Source organism: Carlito syrichta, unplaced genomic scaffold (assembly GCF_000164805.1).
Source record: "Carlito syrichta isolate Samal-C Ts95f unplaced genomic scaffold, Tarsius_syrichta-2.0.1 Scaffold308835, whole genome shotgun sequence".
Lineage (NCBI taxonomy): Eukaryota > Metazoa > Chordata > Mammalia > Primates > Tarsiidae > Carlito > Carlito syrichta.
In genome coordinates, this window is record NW_007252931.1 from 910,105 (window position 1) to 930,352 (window position 20,248).

Below are 20,248 nucleotides of genomic sequence, written 5' to 3' on the forward strand. Positions count from 1 at the left end.
CACTGCACTCCAGTCAGGGGGACAGAGTGAGACTCCAACTCAAAAAAAAAAAAAAAAAAAAAAATCTCATCTGGGCTGGACACAGTGGCTCATGTCTGTAATCCCAACACTTTGGCAAGCCGAGGCAAGAGGATTGCTTGAGCCCAAGGAGTTTGAGACCAGCCTGGGTATCTTAGTGAGATCTGGTTTCTTTTCTTTTTTTTTTTTTTTTGAGTTGGAGTCTCACTCTGTCGCCCAGACTGGAGCGCAGTGCCATGCTCCCAGCCACTGCATTCTCGACCTGCTGAACTCCGGTGATCCTTCTTGCCTCAGCCTTCCAAGTAGCCAGAACTACAGGCTCACACTATCACGCCCGGCTAGTTTTTGATTTATTGTAGAGATGAGGGCTCACAAAGTTGCCCAGGTGGGTCTCGAACCCGCGGGCTCAGGCAGTTCTCTCGCCTCGGCCTCCCAAAGTGCCGGATTACAGGCTGAGCCACTGAGCCCGGCCTGTTTCTATTAATTTATTTTTTTAAAAAAGAAAAAAAGAAAAGGAAGGAAAGAGAGGGAGGAGAAAAAAAAAAAGAAAACTATCTTATCTGGAAGCCTACATTTTATGTTTACTGAGATCCATTTTTCTACCATGCTGAAGAAAGAATGAAGATCTCAGTGATGCCCAACTTCATGGCAAGATGGGGATAGGTTGAATTAACTTGTTCAAGCGATTGCAGGCTCATTTAAGACATTTCTTGGCTTGGCTCTGTGACTCAGCCTGTAATCCCAGCACTTTGGGAGGCCAAGGTGAATGGATTGCCTGAGCCTGCGGGTTTGAGACCAGCCTGGGCAACTTGGAGAGAGATCTCATCTCTGCAATAAGATAAAAAACATGCCGGGCTCAGTGGCTCAGCCTGTAATCCCGTGCCTTTGGGAGCCTGAGGTGAGTAGATTGCTTGAGCCTGCGGGTTCGAGACCCGCTTGGGCAGCGAGACCTCATATCTACAATAAATCAAAAAATCAGTCGGGCGTGGTAGCACATGCCTGTAATTCCGGCTACTAGGAAGGCGAGGCAGAAGGATCGCCGGAGCCCAGTAGGCAAGGCTGCGGTGGCCGGGAGCGGCCACTGCACTCCAGTCCGGGCAACAGAGTGAGACTCCAACTCAAAAACAAACAAACAAACAAAAAACAGCCAGACGTGATGGCGTGCACCTGTAGTTCCAGCTACTTGAAGGCGGAGGCAAAGAATCGCCGGAGCCCAGCAGGTCAACGCCAGGGTGGCTGTGAACGTGTGTGGCACTGCACTCCAGCCTGGGTGAAGGAGTGAGACTCCAACTCAAAGAAAAAAAAAGACATTTCTTAAAGTTGTCTTTATATATAGTAAAAAAAAATCTTATTTCCCTTCTCATGCTATCACTCTGTTTACTTCCCTGTATGATCAAATTTCTTAAGAGAATAACCTATACCAGCTTTCCTTGTTGACTAAACTTGTCTGTTTGTAGTTTAGTTTCTGGTCCTTTTGAAATGAATTTTTTTTTTTTTTTTTGAGTTGAAGTCTCATTCTGTCACCCAGACTGGAGTGCAGTCTGGGTGACAGCCTCAACCTGCTGGGCTCCTGCGATCCTTCCGCCTCAGCCTTCCAAGTAGCTGGAACCACAGGCTTGAGCCACCATGCTCTGATAATTTTTTGATTTACTGTAGAGATGAGGTCTCGCCAAGTTGACTAGGCGGGTCTCGAACCCGTGGGCTCAGGCAATCCACTCACCTCGGCCTCCCAAAGTGTGGGATTACTGGCTGAGCCACCGAACCAGGCTCTGAAATGATTTTCTTCAAGGTTTCCACAAGAAACCAGAGTGATCGTTTTTAGGCCTAATTTTCTTTGACTTCTATATAATTTGAAAATTGCCATCTTTTATTTTTATTTATTTATTTTTAAAGCGAGAAAGCAGGATTTATTGAGAGAACAGAAAAGTTCCCACAGTGGGAGGGGACCTGAAGGGGTTGCCCAACCTCTGTCTTTTAAAAACGTAAATACTCATCTTAACATTTGGAGTTTATCCCTTTCTCCTTTGCTGGGAATTCTTTTTATACCACTTGAAAGCTTTTCTCAAGGGCTTGTCCTTGGCACTGTCTTTTACTTTAAGTTTTGATCTTCAGTTTGCCCCCTGTACATTATTCTGTGTGAATGACTTCAGAATCTGTACTATACCTTTAGCCTGCTCCAAAGTTCTAACTGGTATCTGAAATTCAGTTTGTCCAGTGATTAATTTATATTCTTTCTCCAGTGCTCAAAGACTTTTTTTTTAAGACAAGGTCTCACCCTGTCATTAAGGTTGGAGTGCAGTGGTGTGATCATAGGTCATTGCAACCTCAAACTCCTGTGATCATGCGATCCTCCCTCCTAAGGCTTCCAAAGTGCTGGAATTAAGGTCCATGCCACCATATCCAGCCTTCCTTGTTTCTTTTTCTTTCTTTCTTTCTTTTTTTTTTGAGTTCATGTCTCACTCCATCACCCAGGCTGGAGTGCAGTGGTAGGCTCATGGCCATCCCAGTGTCAACCTGCTGAGCTCTGGCAATCCTTCTGCCTCAGCCTTCCAAGTAGCAGGAACTGCAGGCATGCACTACCACACCCAGCTAACTTTTTTTTATTATTTACTATAGAGATGAGGTCTCACTGTGTTGCCCAGGCTAGTCACAAACCCACCGGCTCAGGCAATCCTCTTGCCTCAGCCTCCCAAAGTGCTAGGATTACAGGCTTGAGCCACTGCGCGGGCTGCCCCTTGTTTCTTTAATGAAACCACTATACATTTGCCCAGTCATTAAGTTTCAAAGTCCAGGAATTGTCTTTAATTCCTTGTTCTCTAACATACCCAGCACCCAATAACTGTCAAAATCTGTAGAACCATCTTTTCAGTGCTTCTAGAAATCTATCTCCTGTTTCTTATTCCACTGCCACTTCTTGAGTTCATGTTCTTGTTACTTTTGCCTAGATCACTTTAATAGCTTTTAACTGATTTTCCTGCTACAACTTATAGAGCAATATTAGATTAATCTAACAAAATTGAGTTCCTGTGTGTTCCTGTGAAACTCTAAAATCTATTGCTTACTGAATCACATTTCAATGCTTCAACCTGGCATTTAAACCATTCACAAAATGTCCTCAACCAAACTTTCCAGTGTAGTTTCCCACTACTTCCTCATATACTCATATGTACCCTATACTTCAGCCAAAACTCAGTACTCAGTGTTCCCCTAATATATCCTTCTCTGTCTCTGTCTTTGTGTCTCTGTTTATGCTTTTCTCTGTACCTGGATTGTCTGTCCTTCCGATCTCTGCTTTTTGAAATCCTACCAACTCTTCTGTAGATAGTCAAGTGACTTTTCTTCTATTAAATCTTTCTTAATTCCTAATCCCCTCATCTTTTACCTTACAACAAAATATGATTTCATGATATTTTGAATACCCCATAGCATGTTATTTATATTTATAATACTTACATGTAAATATATTTTATATAGTACTTACATGTAAATATATTTATATAGTACTTACATGTAAATTGCCTTTTCTTTCTGAGATAATGAATTCGAGAGAACAGAAACTATGTACTTTTTTATCTTTGTATTCTTCTGAGCACCTATTAGAGTGCATTTTACAGAGTAAATATATTATTAAATATAAATTGAATTGATAAATTGGGATATGTCTCTGGAGTAGAATATGCCACTAATTCAGAACCTACTGTTGTTATTATTATGTTATTATTATTATTATTATTTTTTGAGTTGGAGTCTCACTCTGTCGCCCAGACTGGAGTGCAGTGGCCGCTCCCAGCCACCGAAGCCTCGACCTGCTGGGCTCCGGCGATCCTTCCGCCTCAGCCTTCCAAGTAGCCGGAATTACAGGCACGCGCTACCACGCCCGGCTGATTTTTTGATTTACTGTAGAGATGAGGTCTCGCTGTCCAGGCGGGTCTCGATATTATATTATTATTTGAGTCAGAGTCTCACTCTGTTGCCCAGGCTGGAGTGCAGTGGCATGCTCATGGTCATTGCAAACTTGACCTGGGTGATCCTTCCGCCTCAGCCAAGTAGCTGGAACTACAGGTATGTGCCACCACGCCCTGCTAATTTTTTTGATTTATTGTAGAGATGAGATCTCTCTAAGTTGTCCAGGAAGGTAACGAACCCCTGAACTCAGACAATCCTCTCGCCTCCACCTCCCAAAGTGCTGGGATTGCAGGCGTGAGCCACCGCGCCCAGCTGAATTATTTCTTATCAGTGTTAGACTTTAAACCTTAACCTCTGCAATAGTGTAATATATATAACCAATCCCTCCTCAAAGCCTGTGGCCCAAGTACATATGAAAGCAAGGGGGTAAGGCGGTGAGAGGTGATGACTTGTTTTTCTTTGAGGAGAAAATTGGACTGTGTTGATGTTTATAAGTATGAAGGAGATGAACATTGTGTGCTGAACCCAACTTCCCCTTTTCTGAGAAATTCTTTCTTACACAATTCAGGAATCCAATTGGCTCAGCCCTGCCACCCAGCGGGTAGTTTAACATACTGTCAAAATTCTTAGTCCAAGAATTATGTCTAACGAAAGCTTTCCTGAGACCTGAAATTTGATCCAGACCACTACTCCCTGGGGTATCAATGATTATTCATCACCAGAAAAAGGATCAGATGAAGAAAATGGAGTGTTCATACTGAGATGAAGGAATTATGTATTAAAACAATGTTTTTTTTTAATCCAGACTGACTACTAACAATACTTTCTTTGTTGATAAGATTTTACTGTCTATATCTATTCATGCATTACAAAGCAATTGCACAAACACTTGATTCTCATCAGGTAGACAGACAGATATTTTGCTGAACAGAATATTGCAATTCAAAGGGCTTGAGTGATGTGCCTACAGTCACACCAATAGGACAAAATTTACCTGACTTATGGTTCAAAGATCTTTCTCCTATTGTGTCTCTGATCCTTAAAAAAAAGTTATGCACAGTGGCTCATGCCTAAAATCACAGCATTTTGGGAGGCCAAAGAGGGAAGATTGCTTGAGCCCAGTAATTTGAGACTAGCCTAGGCAACGTGGTGAGACCTTGTCTCTACAAAAAAATCCCCAAATTAGCCAGCTGTGGTGGCATGTGCCCATAGTCATAGCTACTCAGGAGGCTGAGGTGGAAGGATCACCTGAGCCCAGAAAGTCAAGACTCTGGTGAGCCATGATCATGCCACTGCAAAGAAAGGTCATCTCCTTTGTAAAGCCTTATTTGATTTCTACAAACAAATTTCTATTTATTTATTTGAGGTACTCTGTTGCTTAGGCTAGAGTGCAGTGGCACAATTATTACTCACTGCAACTTTGAACTCCTGGGCTCAGATGATCCTTCAGCCTCAACCTTCTGAGTAACTGGGAAAACAAGTGCGCACCACCATGCCTGACTAATTTTTTTCTTTTTTTTTTTTTTTTTTTGTAGAGATGAGGTCTCACTATGGTGCCCATGCTGGTCTTGAACTCCTGGGCTCAAGCAATCCTCTCGCTTTGGCCTCCCAAAGTATAAACAGACTTAAAATTTTTATTTTTTAATTTTTGTTTTTTTGTAGAGACAGGGTCTCATTATGTTGCCCAGGCTGGTCTTGAAGTCCTGACCTCAAACTGTCCTCCCACTTTAGCCTCCCAAAGTACTGGGATTGTAAGTATGAGTCACCACACCTGGTCTACACACAGGTTGTTTTTTTTTTTTTGAGTTGGAGTCTCACTCTGTCGCCCAGACTGGAGTGCAGTGGCACACTCCTGGCCACCGCAGCCTCGACCTGCTGAGCTCTGGCGATCCTTCTGCCTCAGCTTTCCAAGTAGCTGGAGCTACAGGCGCGCACTATCACACCTGGCTAATTTTTTTATTTATTGTAGAGATGAGGTCTCGCCAAGTTGCCCAGGTGGGGCTCGAACTTGCGGGCCCAGGCAATACACTCACCTCTGCCTCCCAAAGAGCGGAATTATAGGCTGAGCCACCGAAACTGGCCTACACACAGGTTTAATTGTCACCTTTTTCATATTTCTATAGCATGTTGTATATACTTCTATGTACTATGAATGCTGATCATTTATCTTGTAATGATCTGTTTGTCTGTCTGTTTCTTATTCCTAAACTGAACTTCACCAAATGTAGGAACCATGTTTTATGACCTGGCATAGGTTAGGTGCTTTAACAATTCTAAAGAAGGGTCAAAATCAATCCATAGAGTTATTTTATCCTGATCAGCTAACGTGTAGCATACATAGCCCATCCCCAGTCCATTGCTCATCCTTCTGATTTTGGTTTCTTCTCCAAACCTGATGGTATTACTCCCAGGCTATAGGCTCGGTTGTGGTAGATGCAGGGCACTGCATTTTCCCATAAAGAGAAAATAAAACTACTGCAAAACATTTTCTCATTCAGATACTACAGTTTTAGCAAGCAGCCTTTCAGTTTTTGGCTGGGATGAGGTGAGGTGGGAAAGCATGATGAAGAGACTTTTTTTTTTTTTTTTTTTGAGTTGAAGTCTCATTCTGCCACCCAGACTGGAGTGCAGTGGCCACTCCCAGCCACCGCAGCCTCGACCCGCTGGGCTCCTGCGATCCTTCCGCCTCAGCCTTCCAAGTAGCTGGAACTACAGGCGCGCACTACCACACCTGGCTAGTTTTTTTAATTTATTGTAGAGATGAGGTCTCGCCAAGTTGCCCAGGTGGGTCTCGAACCTGTGGGCTCAGGCAATCCAGTCATCTCGGCCTCCCAAAGTGTTGGGATTACAGGCTGAGCCACTGAGTCTGTCCCCGAAGTGGCTTATTAACCTAGTTTTCGGAATATATGACAAATAGTTTCTCAAAGGTGGGAGTAGAAGTGCTGTATCAAAGACTGACTATGTGAAATCCTTGATATTAAAATTATTGGTTCTTTGAACCAATAGCAGAGAATGATTTAAAGTAGCTCTGTATTGGAGGTAGAATGTAGTTATCCTTCCCAATTTCTTTTTCACTTTTTTAGAGTCCACTCTCCATTCACACAAGTTTTATCTCAGGAAACATATGTAACCTATTTCTTCCTATTAATTGTTGGGAAGATGATGAATAACTGGTTTGGGAGTCGACAGAAAGATCAAAGAAGGCCTTTTATTTTCTAATGTTCTGCTTTCTTTCCCTTCCTTAGAGCTGACACAGTTTCCTGTCACTGATTTTGAGAACCACAATTACTGGACCATGGATATTATTTCTGTTTCCTTGAGAAGAAATGTGGGAAGGAACTTGCCATGAAGAATATGGGGTGGGATAGAGTGGAGAAGGAGGTAAGAGGTTGATTTGAGAAGTGGTTGAGGTGGTCACAAATTAAGAAGTTAAAGGGAAAAAGCTTAGACCAAAAGGTGGAGATGCCCCACCCACACTTTTTTTTTTTTTTGCGTTGGAGTCTCACTCTGTCACCCAGACTGGAATGCAGTAGCTGCTTCCGGCCACTGCAGCCTCGACCTGCTGGGCTCCGGTGATCCTTCCACCTCAGTCTTCCAAGTAGCTGGAACTACAGGTGTGAGCTATCACACCCAGCTAATTTTTTTGATTTATTGTAGAGATGAGGTCTTGCCAAGTGGCCCAGGCGGGTCTTGAACCCACAGGCTCAGGCAATCCACTCACCTCAGCCTCCCAAAGTGCGGGATTACAGGCTGAGCCACCGAGCCCGGCTCAGTGCCCCACCTTTTAATCAGAATAACGTAATGTAGTTAAACATCATATGATGTCATATACAAAAAAACAGCAGTCCTAAAGTCTGTCTACTGAGAAACTCTTCCAGTTCTTTCAGCTTTTTCATTTGGTATTTACTTCATATTTCTAAGTGATATACTTGTTCTTTTATTTATTTAGATATATTAGGCATATCTACTCTTTTCTCATTGTGGTAATTGAAATTTTAATTCTTTTTGGGGGGCGTCTCTGCGCCCAAGGTGGAGTACAGTGGTCACTGCAGCCTTGACCTGTTGGGCTCAGGTGATCCTTCCACCTCAGCCTTCCAAGTAGCTGGAACTGCAGGCACATGCCACCATGCCTGGCTAATTTTTTGATGTATTGTAAAGACTAAGTCTTGCCAAGTTGCTGGGCTGGTCTCAAACCCATGGGTTCAGGCAATCCTCTCACCTTGGCCTCCCAAAGTGCTGGGATTATAGGCATGAGCCATGGCACCCAGCCTGAAATTTTACATCTTGTTGTATCCTCACCTTCCCTCTCCCCTTACCTCATCCTCCCAATAGAGTTATATCACAGTTTTGGCTAAATCAATAGTCAGGGTTTATGTTATGTGTAAATAATATTCATTGAGGAACCAAGTAGTGTATTTTGATTGTTTCATTTCTTAAATAACTATGCTGATTGTGAAGTTATAATCAATTAAAAAATTTTAGTTTACTATGCACCTATCTTCAGTTTGTTTCTGAAATGCCAATTCTGTCAAATGCCTATTAGTATTTTCTCTCAAATCGTCAACGTATCAGATAGTCTTAGAAAGTATTTTTCCTTTTCCTGAAAACTTTCCCCATTTCCCACCAAATAACTTTTTAGTCACCAGCACCACCTGCTGACTGTTGGTGAAGTGTAAAGCCAGATTTATGAGCCATGGGGTTGGTGTTCCTAAATGGAAAATCTCCTTTCTGTGATCTCTGAGTTTGAGAAAGACATTATGGAGGGCGGAATGTGATCCTTGTGATAGGAGTAGAGGAGAGAATATAAAATCATTAAATATTCTCTTTTCCTTGCTCTGTCATCCTCTTCTGTGTTTTGTTTTTTTTTTGAGTTGGAGTCTCACTCAGTCACCCAGACTGGAGTGCAGTGGCCACTCCCGGCCACCGCAGCCTCGACCTGCGGGGCTCCAGGGATCCTTCAGCCTCAGCCTTCTGAGTAGCCGGAATTACAGGCACGCACTACCACGCCCAGCTGATTTTTGATTTATTGTAGAGATGGGGGGGGTCTCGCCAAGTTGCCCAGGCGGGTCTCGAACCCACAGACTCAGGCAATCCACTCACCTCAGCCTCCCAAAAGCACAGGATTACAGGCTGAGCCACTGAGCCCGTCTGTCTTCTGTGTTTTCTAGAAGGAAACTCTCTTCTAATCTTCCTTTTCATGCGATGGTCATTCTAAGTCTTTTGTGTGATCCATTAAAGGAAGAGGGAAAGGTGGGCTACCAAAATTTACAGCTTGATTGAGGTGTAATTGATATATGATGAATTGCACATATTTAAAGTGAATAATTTCATGGATTTTGACATATGTACCCACAAAAACACTGCCACAATCAAGATAATGAACATGTCATAAAATTTTTCATGCCCCTTTGTAAACCATCCCTCCCTGTCTCTTCCCATCCCCAAGTAACCATTGATCTCTCCCTCTCACTATATATTAGTTTACATATTCTATACTTTAATGTACATTATTTCTTTATTTATTTTTGTAAAGATTGGCTCTTGTTATGTTGCCCAGGCTTGCCTTGAATTCCTGCCTCAAGTGATCCTCCTGCTTTGGCCTCCCAAAGTGCTGGGATTATATGGGTAAGCCACCATGCCCAGCCTATGATTTTATATAAATGGAAGCAAATGGTATGTACTCTTTTTGGGGGAGAGTTGGTTTTTTTCACTTGCATTATTACTTTGAGATTCATTCATATTGTTTTATATATCAGAAGTTTATTTCTTTTAAAAAAATTATTTCATTTTAAAATTTAATTTAATTTTTAATTAATTAATTAATTAGAGTCTCACTCTGTCGTATTTATTATTTATTTATTTATTTGAGTTGGAGTCTCACTCTGTTGTCCAGACTGGAGTGCAGTGGCCGCTCCCGGCCACCGCAGCCTCGACCTGCTGCGCTCCGGCGATCCTTCCGCCTCAGCCTTCCAAGTAGCCGAAATTATAGGCACGCACTACCACGCCCGGCTGATTTTTTGATTTATTGTAGAGATGAGGTCTCACCAAGTTGCCCAGGCGGGTCTTGAACCCGCGGGCTCAGGCAATCCACTCACCTCAGCCTCCCAAGGCACGGGATTACAGGCTGAGCCACTGAACCCGGCTTTATTTTATTTTATTTTATTTTTGAATTGAAGTCTCACTCTGTCGCCCAGACTGGAGTGCAGTGGCACACTCCCAGCCACTGAAGCCTCGACCTGCTGGGCTCCCGCGATCCTTCTGCCTCAGCCTTCCAAGTAGCCATAACCACAGGCGCGCACTACCACGCCTGGCTACATGTATGTATGTATGTATGTATGTATGTATGTATGTATGTTTGTTTTTGAGTTGGAATCTCGCTCTGTTGCCCAGACTGGAGTGCAGTGACCGCTCCCGGCGACCGCAGCCTCGACCTGCTGGGCTCCAGCGATCCTTCCGCCTCAGCCTTCCAAGTTGCTGGAACTACAGGTGCGCGCTACCACGCCCGGCTGATTTTTGATTTATTGTAGAGATGAGGTCTCGCCAAGTTGCCCAGGCGGGTCACGAACTCGTGGGCTCAGGCAATCCACTCACCTCAGCCTCCCAAAAGGTGCAGGATTATAGGATGAGCCACCGAACCCGGCTACATTTTTTTATTTTAAAGATGTGGGATACAATCCAGGATTAGGTATACAAGTGGTCATCATACAGATAAAGTTTGGGCCTCGCTTTGGTTCCTCTTTGCCTGGTTTGAGGTCAGGTACCCTTGTTGATGTTGTGTCTCCCCACCCCAGGAGTTTATTTCATTTTCTTGCTGAGTAGTATTCTATTCTATAGATTTACCACAATTGGTGTATCTATTCACTTGTTAATGGACATTAGGTTGTTTTCAGTTTTGTTATTGCAGATACAATTGTTTTGAGTAACTTTGTACAATGTTTTGTGCAGACATATGTTATCATTTCTCCTGGGTCAATACTTAGGAATGTCTAGATTGTAAAATTTTATGGTAAATACACATACATGCTTACCTTTTTTTTTTTTTTTTGAGTTGGAGTCTCACTCCATCACCCAGGCTGGGGTGCAGTGGCATGCTCACAGCCACCCCATCATCGACCTGCTGGGCTCAGGTGATTCTTCTGTCTCAGCCTTCCAAGTAGTCAGAACTACAGGCATGCACTACCATGCATGGCTAAGTTTTTGATTTATTGTAGAGATAAGGTCTTGCCAAGTTACCCAGGCTGATCTCAGATCCGTGGGCTCAGGCAATCCTCTCACCTCAGCCCATACTTACCTTTTAAGGAACTGCCAAATCTTTTTACAAAGTGGTTGTACCATTTTGCATTCCCACTGGCAGTGTACGAGCACTCCACATCTTGCCAACAGTGGTATTATCAGTCATTTAAATTTTAACTATTCTAGTGGGTGTGTAGTATTTTCTTGTTGTGTTTCAGCTTTATATGCATTTTCCTAATGACTAATGAGGTTGAGCATCTTTTCATGTGCTTATTTTGAGCTACCTATTTTTAAATACTGTTGGTAATAAGGCTAACCCAAGTTCTGGGTAAAGGAAGAGTGTTACATGACAGGTACCTGTAAAATAATTTTATTCACCAGTTGGCTGTGGAATTCTTTTTTAATTGACTTGAAATTCCCACACCTAGCCGGGCTCGGTGGCTCAGCCTGTAATCCCATGCCTTTGGGAGGCTGAGGTGAAGTGAATTGCCTGAGCCCACAGGTTCGAGACCTGCCTGGGCGATTTGGCGAGACCTCATCTCCACAATAAATCAAAAATTAGCCGGGCATGGTAGCGCGCACCTATAGTTCCAGCTACTTGGAAGGCTGAGGCGGATGGATCACTGGAGCCCAGTAGGTCGAGGCTGCAGTGGCCGGGAGCGGCCAATGCACCCTAGTCTGGGCGATAGAGTGAGACTCCAACTCAAAAAAAAAAAAAAAAGAAATTCCCACACCTGAGGGTTAAATCTACTTTTTTATTTTTTTTGAATCAGGGTCTCACTCTGTCACCCAGGCTGGAGTGCAGTGGCATGCTCATGGCTCATTGCAGCTCAACCTCCTGGGCTCAGGTGATCCTCCAGCCTCAACCTCCCAAGTAGCTGGGATTACAGGTGAAAGCCATCATATCCAGCTAATTTTTTAATTTTTTTGTAGAGATGAATTTTTGATGTGTTGCTCAGACTGGTAAAGTTACTCTTTCGATTTTCTTTTTTTTTTTTAGTTGGAGTCTCACTCAGTCTTCCAGACTGGAGTGCACTGGCACGCTCATGACCACCGCAACCTCAACCTGGTGGGCTCAGGTGCTCCTACCACCTCAGCCTTCCAAGTAGCTGGAACTATGGGAGTGTGCCCCCACGCCTGGCTAATTTTTTAATTTATTGTAGAGATGAGGTCTTGCTGAGTTGCCCAGGCTGGTCTCAAACCTGTGAGCTTAGGCAGTCCTCTAACCTTGGCCTCCCAAAGGACTGGGATTATAGGCGTGAGCCACCGTGCCCGGACTCTCTCTCTCTTTTTGTTTTTTGAGTTAGAGTCTCACTCTGTTGCCCAGGCTGCAGTGCAGTGGTACTCTCATGGCCACTGCAGCCTCAACCTGCTGGGCTCAGGTGATCTTTCCACCTCAGCTTTCCAAGTAATTGGAACTACAGAGTGAATTTTTTTTTTTTATTTATTGTAGAGATGAAGTCTCACCAAGTTTCCCAGGCTGGTCTCGAACCTCTGGACTCAGGCAATCCTCTCGCCTCGGCCTCCCAAAGTGCTGGGATTACAGTCTTGAACAACTGTGCCCAGCCTACTCTTTCGATTTAAGAGAATCAAGGAGCAGTTCTTTTTTTTTTTTTGAGTTGGAGTCTCACCTGTCACTCAGACTGGAGTGCAGTGGCTGCTCCCGGCCACTGCAGCCTCGACCTGCTGGGCTCTGGCGATCCTTCCACCTCAGCCTTCCAAGTAGCTGGAACTACAGGCACGCACTACCATGCCTGGCTAATTTTTTATTTTATTGTAGAGATGAGGTCTTGCCAAGTTGCCCAGGCAGGTCTCGAATCCGCAGGTTCAGGCAATTCACTCACCTCGGCCTCCCAAGGATTACTGGCTGAGCCACCGAACCCGGCAGGAGCAGTTCTTTTTTTTTTTTTGAGTTGGAGTCTCACTCTGTCGCCCAGACTGGAGTGCAGTGGCCGCTCCCGGCCACCGCAGCCTCCACCTGCTGGGCTCCGGCGATCCTTTCGCCTTAGCCTTCCAAGTAGCTGGAACTACAGGCGCGTGCTACCACACCCGGCTAATTTTTTGATTTATTGTAGAGATGAGGTCTCGCCTGCCCAGGTGGGTCTTGAACCCTCGGGCTCAGGCAATTCACTCACCTCAGCCTCCCAAAGGCGGGGGATTACAGGCTGAGCCACCGAGCCCAGGTAAGAGTAGTTCTTTAAAAAGATGTTTTGAGTTAAAATGCCCTTATTATCCGTAAGTGAAGGGACACCCCTAGATATGTCTCCTACCTTCCCCATTTTTTTCCATTAGAACAGACTATTTTCTAAATTAGCTAAAGGTTATTTCAGAAATCATAGAGACTGTACTTTGAGGGAGTGGCAGAGTGGCTGTGGTCTTTAGAGGAGGTGGAGAGGAGGAATTAGGGAATGAAGAATTGCAGAATAAATTGGAAATGGCAGACCACATAGGACACCTTGTCTGGTAAGCAATGGCCAGTATATACAGTAGTCTTCCCTCGGTATCTTAGGGGACTTGGTTCCAGGACCACCCTTACCCCAAGAATACCAAAACCTGAAGATGCTAAAGTCCTCTATATAAAATGGCATAGTGTTTTCATATAACCTATACACATCCTCCTGTATACTTTAAATCATCTCTACATTATTTATAATACCTAATACAATGTAAAGGTAATGTAAATAGTTGTTATACTCATTTGTATTGGCATTATTTTGTATTACTGTTATTTTAAACTTTTTTTCTGAATATTTTTGACATACAGTTGTTTGAATCTGTGGATGCAAAACTAGTGGATATAGAGGGCCTGACTATAATATGTGTTCAGAGAAGTATTGTCAGGTGGGTGGGACCGACAGGAGAGGGGAAGATAACAGTGAGTACATTAGGGCAGGCTCTAGGTGATGGAGTACTGAAAGGGGGGGACTGAGACCAGAAACAGGGGGAAAGACACTAAATATAAAATTGCCTCTGTCATACTTTTGTTCAGAACAGCACTGCTACTTTAGAACACCCTCGACTATAATAGCTTCTCTTCTCCATCTTTTTTTCTACAAATCAGATTTCTTCAATTGTGTGCTTTCTCGCCTGTTCCGATTCCCTATTAGAAGACAGTAGCTTTTGTAGTGACATCCACTGCCTTGGCTTCCTTTTCCTGCATGGGTCCACAACCAAAATCTTTAATGACTCTCTATTTCCTTAACAATATAGTAGTGGTTAAGTATTAAGTTTCTGGATCCAAACTGCTTGGGTTCGATTTCTGGCTCTGTCATTTATTTGCTGTGTGACTGTAGGCAAGCTGCTTAATTTTTTTGTACCTTAGTTTCCGTATATAAAAATAGAGATAAGAATACCACCTTCCTGTTTGGGTATGGTGTCTCATGCCAGTAATCCCAGTACTTTGGAAGGTTGAGGTGAGAGGATTATTTGAGCCCAGTAATTCAAGACCAGCCTAGGTAACACAGTGTGGCCTTGACTCTACAAAAAAAAAAAGTTGGACGTGATGGTATATGCCTGTAGTTCCAGCTACTCAGGAGGCTGAGGCAGAAGTATCGCCTGAGCCCCGGAAGTCAAGGCTGTGGTGAGCTGTGATCTTGCCACTGCATTCCAGTCTGGGCAACAGAGTGAGACTCCAACTAAAAAAAACAAAACAACAAAAACGCCTTCCTTAGAGAGTTGTGAGAATTAAACAAATCAATGTTTCAAAAGTGTTTAGAACATTGTCTGGCAGATTTTAAGCTCCATTAAATTTTAGCTATTAATCAAGTTTAAACTCTTTGACCCCACTTTCAAAGTGCTTTATAATCTGACCTCTGCTCATCTAACATCCCTGTCCCATTACTCTTTGTCTACGGCATTTGAGTTTTGCTAGTTTCCTCATTTAATCATGAATCTATGTATAGCTCCAGATGGTTTTTGTTACCTAGAAGGTCCTTAATGCAAATCCTACCAAGTCTTCAAAGCTCACTTCAGATCACATCTTCTCTATTATCTTTTATAACTCTTACTACTTTAGTTCTCCTCTACCATCTTCCCATATGAATTCGCAGTACCATAGAATTTAATGAATAATTACACACAAGTCATTCTTTCATGAGAATTGGTTTTGTCTCTCCAATGGTATGTAAATTCTCTGAAGACAGAAAAAGTATCTGATACTTCTGAGCCCTCTTTCAGTGGAGTGAACACATTGTGTTCATTTCAAGCATCTGTAAAGAGATTCAACACAGGCAACAGAGAATGGTGTGAAGAATTAATAGCTTTAATAACAGATTGGCTAGAGGGGATGATAGCTTCTGTTCTATCTGTGCCATTCTCCAAAAGCAGAGACTCCCTTCACCTAAGATCCAGACAACACCCACTTTGTTTCCGAACCAAGAAAGCAGAACATACCTTATCCACATATATTCAGCAAATAGACTTATTTCCCTAATTATTTCCTCCTCTTTTGAGTTTCTTATAGGCTTCTGAAAAACTTCAACCCTTCAATTCTTTTCTGATCATTAGGACCACCTATAACCTCTAAGTTTGTAGGGGTGATTTCTGCAGTAAATGGATTGGAATAACTTGTTTACTAAAAATGGGACTGGAAAAGTTGTTGAGAAGACCCCACAGAGGTCTGGAGTGCAGAAACCTTGCCCAAAATTCTTATTCTGTGATCATTTCAACCCTGGACTGCAACTTTATCTGACTTCGGATAAATGTCATTGTTTCATGTGTCTCCTAGTCCCCACTGTTTGCTTTAGTGATTTTAAAAATGTTCTTCCATGCTAATCTCTATCCTCAAATCATTTCCAAACCAGTCATGGGATTGCCTACTTACTGTAGTCATGGCCTACTTACTGAATGCAAAGCCACAGAACCAAGAGCCCAGAAAGCAGTGGGGCTAGGAGGGTTGCTGGAGAGAGACGAACTCCAGCATCTGAGGGAAAGAGATGCAGCTTCTCTAAATCTGGCAGGAAGGCTCGAGCATCCTCTAGAGCTGCCTGAGCTGCCACAGTAAAGTTGGGATCACCAGAGGTTAAAACATCAAAGACACAGGAATGGAAGTAAGCATCTTCCACTGGAAGCCCTTCTTTGCACAGTTGTCTGGCAGTATCAATGGTTATAGCTCCCCGACGACTGCGCTCTGATCGAGAAAGTCGCTGACTTGGAGGGCACCCCCCAACACAGAGCTGTAGGTCCTGCTCAGCGGAGAAGGCCCTGGCCACATCCTCTGCTACCTTGATGGAGAAGGAGAGCTGCCCAGCTGTCTGCCGGATGATTATAGTTGTGCCAATATAGGCAGCTCGGATCTCCACATGGCTCCCAGGGTTAGCAGTTTGAATGGACAGACTGGACCCCCCAGGTCGGTCACCTCCATTGATAGAACCATCTTCAAAGGCTGCCGGAAGATTGTCCACCTCAGCCTGGTAGACCTTCTGGTCAATGCATTCTTGCATGTTCTTAAATATGATGGTGAGCTGTGAGGGCAAGAGGGAAAAGAGTTCATTTTGGACTCAGTGTATCCTCCCCCCAATCAGATCTCATACACAGTCAGGGATCTGATTTAAGCCAGATGTCAGGTTTCTTATGACCCCCAGTCCTCCATCTCCCCTCCCTTTTATGTGCCAATATTGCCTCATCCCTACTTAACCCCTCTCTTTACTCAATCTCAGCAACTTCCAAGGAGAGATAAAAGTTTCCCTTCTGAAACTCCCCAGGTCTACTCTCCCTGAGTGCGGAGCCCATAGGAGTGGAGGCCTCGATAGAGGCTCTCCCTGCTTTTCAGTGTTTTCTGCACATGAGTGAAATTCCCGTTGAGGGAAAGTGATTGGTAGGAGGGAGTGATTCCAGATGAGTGGTTAAGGAAGAAAGGGAAAAGGGAGCATTGCCGTTGAACAGTGGGGATGGAGGGAAGTGGGAGAATCTTGAGGTGGGGCGGGAGGAAAATTGAGTCCCTGACCTTCCGGGTGGTGGTAGCGTTGGCCCCGGATGCCACGGGGGAGCTGGTGGCCTGGACAAAGAGAAAGTCGTTATCCAGCAGGGGCCAAGCACCTTGGACACGGCACGTGTGGAAGTGGTGGTGGAAGCTGCGCACGTGGGGGTCCCCGAAGGAGGCGCAGTGCAGGAAGCCCGGGGGACGACCGTGCAGCCGGGAAAACCGGCCTTCGTAGTCACAAGGGTCCGGGGCTGGAAGGCCGGGGCCTGCTCCTGGAAGGGCGGGGCCCCGGGGCGGGGGAGGGGCAGTAGGGCCCTGGCGGGAGCAGTTGTGCTGAATCATCAGGTCTTCGATGCCGTGTACCGCCGAATGGAAGGCGAGGTCCCCGCGGCAGGTGCGGGCGGTGCGCCGAGTGCAGAGCGCATAGGAGCGGAGGGCTCGACAGAGGCCGCCAGAGCCCACCCCTCCACCCCGGCCGCTGACTCCTCCTCGGAGCGCCCCCGATGAACCCCCACCTCTAAGGCTCAGAGTAGACGATACATACTCAGCATTGCAGCGGAGGATCTTGCATTGAGAATGAGCTGAAGACGGAAGGGAGAGGATTGTGAGACGGTCCCCAGCTCTGTGGGAGTATGCTCATAACAGTTCCAAATCTCATCAAGGCATTCTAGCCTTCCTAAAACCCGACTAAGGGCCTTCCCCAGTCCGCATCCCCCAGCCCCCTGCCCCCAGGCCCCGGCCCTCTCTGAACTCAGTCTTGCAAAAAAGGCATAAACCCGATACATCCCTTATCCCTGTTGACCAAGGGCTTCCCCGTGCTCTTCCCCAACTTGAATGGGATATAAAATATACCTATTTGAGAGTAGGGCGAGTGAAAGGAACTCCTCGGCACCCATCTCTCCTCATTCCCATACACTCGCTTGCCCACCCCTACAGCCTACCCTCTAGATTTCCCCAAGCCCTTCCCTGGCCCTTCCTTACCATGTCCACAGAGGAGCAGCAGGAGAGTGAGAGTGCTTAGAGTTGGGGGACTGCCATGGGGGGACCCAGGACTAGGGGACTGGCCTGGCTCCCCCATACCTATCCAGCCAGGTCCCCCCAGGCGCCGGTTCTTCCCAGCTGATGACCCTCCTACCTAGTGAATTTTGACTGGACGTCCTGTAAATGACTGAAAAAAGAAATTTGGCTGGGCATGGGGAGAGAGAAGAGTTGAAGACTGGTCAGGATGATGTGAAGAAAATCTGAGTAAATCAAGAAAAGGATGAGCGGACTGGAGTTTGGGGCTCCCCAAACTATAAGTGTGCCTGTTAAGCCTCTGTGCCCTGCTCCTGTGGCCACTTTCCAGGCCCTTGTGCAACACCCCTAGGTGGGGGTGGAGGGAAGGCTGAGTGAACTCCTGGGGCAGAGTCCACTGTATTGCCCCATCTTGAGCTACCAAACAGCAGATATGTCAAAAATGGAGGAATCATGGGGATAGATCAGATAGGAGTCATATGGGTTCCCCAATAGAATTAGGAGTTGGAAATACTTCTGAAACATTCTTCTTATTTGTCCTTCCCCATCAGGAGGAGATGTCCTCCAGGAGTCATTAATTTCTTTTACTTCTTTATGTCAGAAGAACACAGGAAGGAGTAAAGTGGCATACCCATCCCCTCCAGGACATCAGTGTTCAAGTGAAAAGGGAACCAATCTTTTTCATTAGCTCTAGGGAACTGCAGTTTTAATTCCCTTCTCTCTTGGAATAATGGGTTGCAAATCAAACATACGAATCAATATTTGTTTTTTCCAAGGCAACAGTCTTGTATTTTTCCAAACCTAGCTGAAGAGCCACTCTTTCCATTAATCTCCCCTTTTCAAAATGTGAAGTTCTGTCTTTTGATGAGGGCAGGGGTTGAGGAGGGGCTAACTACCTCCTATGTGAACTCCTCTCTCTTGGGGTGAGGATATGATCCTCATGCAGGAGAGAGAATAGAATGGAGGGATTCGAGTTGTAGGGATAAATCATTTATAACAAGGGGCAGCCCTGACTCTTGGAATCCCAATGTGAAGGGCATTACTAAGTAGGGATAGGATAAAAGGGTGTCAGTGACTAATCTGTCTGAGTCAAATTTGGCCTTAGTGAGAAAACTACAGATCAGAGGGTGTGAGAACCTTCTCCAAAACTTTATCAGAAGTCTGGAGGTAACAGGGTAAAGAGGGAACTGGGACTGCCAGAGGAGAGACAGAGGATTAAACTTCAAATGGCTAGAGGTCAGAGGCCAGAAAGAAAAGAGAAAGAAGGAGAAATGGAGATGGGTCCACTTTGGTAGGGTGCCCAGTTTTGGGATTAGAGACATCCAAGAAGGTGTCTGTAATTGTATAAAAGTCTAGCTTCAATCTGAACGCTTATTAAAGGAACTGCAATTTCATTTTGACTTACTGTTTCCAGAGGTCAAACATTATTCTGATATCCAGTTCTCCAGCCATGGTTGCCTACTCTGTTGGTCAGCTCCAGCCAGGGGTCCCCTGTCTCTTTCTCCATGTCTCCCCCAGGTCCCCAGGCCGGCTGCAGTCTCACTCAGGTCAGGGAGCCAGAGAAGGTTTGGTGTGGGGGGAAGGGAGAGTATATGGCTGGCCGGAGTACTGGACAGCTGAGCGGGGGAGGGAGGTGGCTACTGAGTTGACGGTTTTAAAAATAGCTAAGTCCAAAATTCCAGGAACGTTGGTGGGGGTAGGGTGTGGGAGTGGGGGGAGTGTGGAGGGTAGGAAGATCAGAAAGAATATGGAGTATTGGGTGCCACGTGGGGGAGGGGGAAAGAAATATGACAGACAAGTAAGATATCCTATTCCAACTTGTATGACTGCAGTCGCTGCCTACTCCAGGCAGTCCTCCAGCATTCTCAATAATGAGCTCTTGATCTTAACAGTTATAGTGGGCAGTTGGATACCTTTCATTTACTAGCTTCATCCCTGCTATGCTAAATAATTACACTTAATTTGCACAAAAGTATATGGGAGGCAGCTGACTTTAAATAAGATCCATCGCAGAGGTAGTTCACAGCCCCTCCCCCATCTTTGCAGAGTATTTCAGAAGGACTAAAAAAACCAGCTGTCCAGAGAAGAAATCTGAGCTGTAACTTATTTAGGATCAGAGTTTGTTCAGTCTATCCAGCTCAGATCCTTGCAGCTGTC

At 44.9% G+C, this 20,248-nt stretch overlaps 1 protein-coding gene across 5 annotated transcripts; it reads right to left on the bottom strand.

Moving 5' to 3' along the window:
• Nucleotides 1–15,781: 15,781 nt before the first annotated feature.
• HFE2 (hemochromatosis type 2 (juvenile)) lies at nt 15,782–19,840 on the bottom strand. Of its 5 annotated transcripts, none has more exons than XM_021716524.1 (4): nt 19,497–19,763; nt 18,059–18,245; nt 17,102–17,658; nt 15,782–16,619 (listed from the first exon to the last, which is right to left on the bottom strand). In XM_021716524.1, the coding sequence occupies exons 2-4, from the start codon at nt 18,153–18,155 to the stop codon at nt 15,996–15,998; spliced, it is 1,278 nt and encodes a 425-aa protein (XP_021572199.1). In that variant the 5' UTR covers nt 18,156–18,245; nt 19,497–19,763; the 3' UTR covers nt 15,782–15,995. The 5 variants fall into 5 exon arrangements, with proteins under 5 accessions (XP_021572199.1, XP_021572201.1, XP_008064234.1 ...); XM_021716526.1 differs by having other exon boundaries at nt 17,622–17,658; nt 19,497–19,656; XM_008066043.2 differs by lacking the exon at nt 18,059–18,245 and having other exon boundaries at nt 19,497–19,840.
• Between the last annotated feature and the right edge of the window lie 408 nt (nt 19,841–20,248).

Coding starts and splice junctions, on each gene's coding strand:
- HFE2 (XM_021716524.1), bottom strand. CDS start 18,155: ATGGGGGAGCCAGGCCAGTCCCCTAGTCCTGGGTCCCCCCATGGCAGT. Junction 17,659..18,058: donor GCTGCTCCTCTGTGGACATG/GTAAGGAAGGGC, acceptor TTCCGTCTTCAG/CTCATTCTCAATGCAAGATC. Junction 16,620..17,101: donor ACGCTACCACCACCCGGAAG/GTCAGGGACTCA, acceptor TTGCCCTCACAG/CTCACCATCATATTTAAGAA.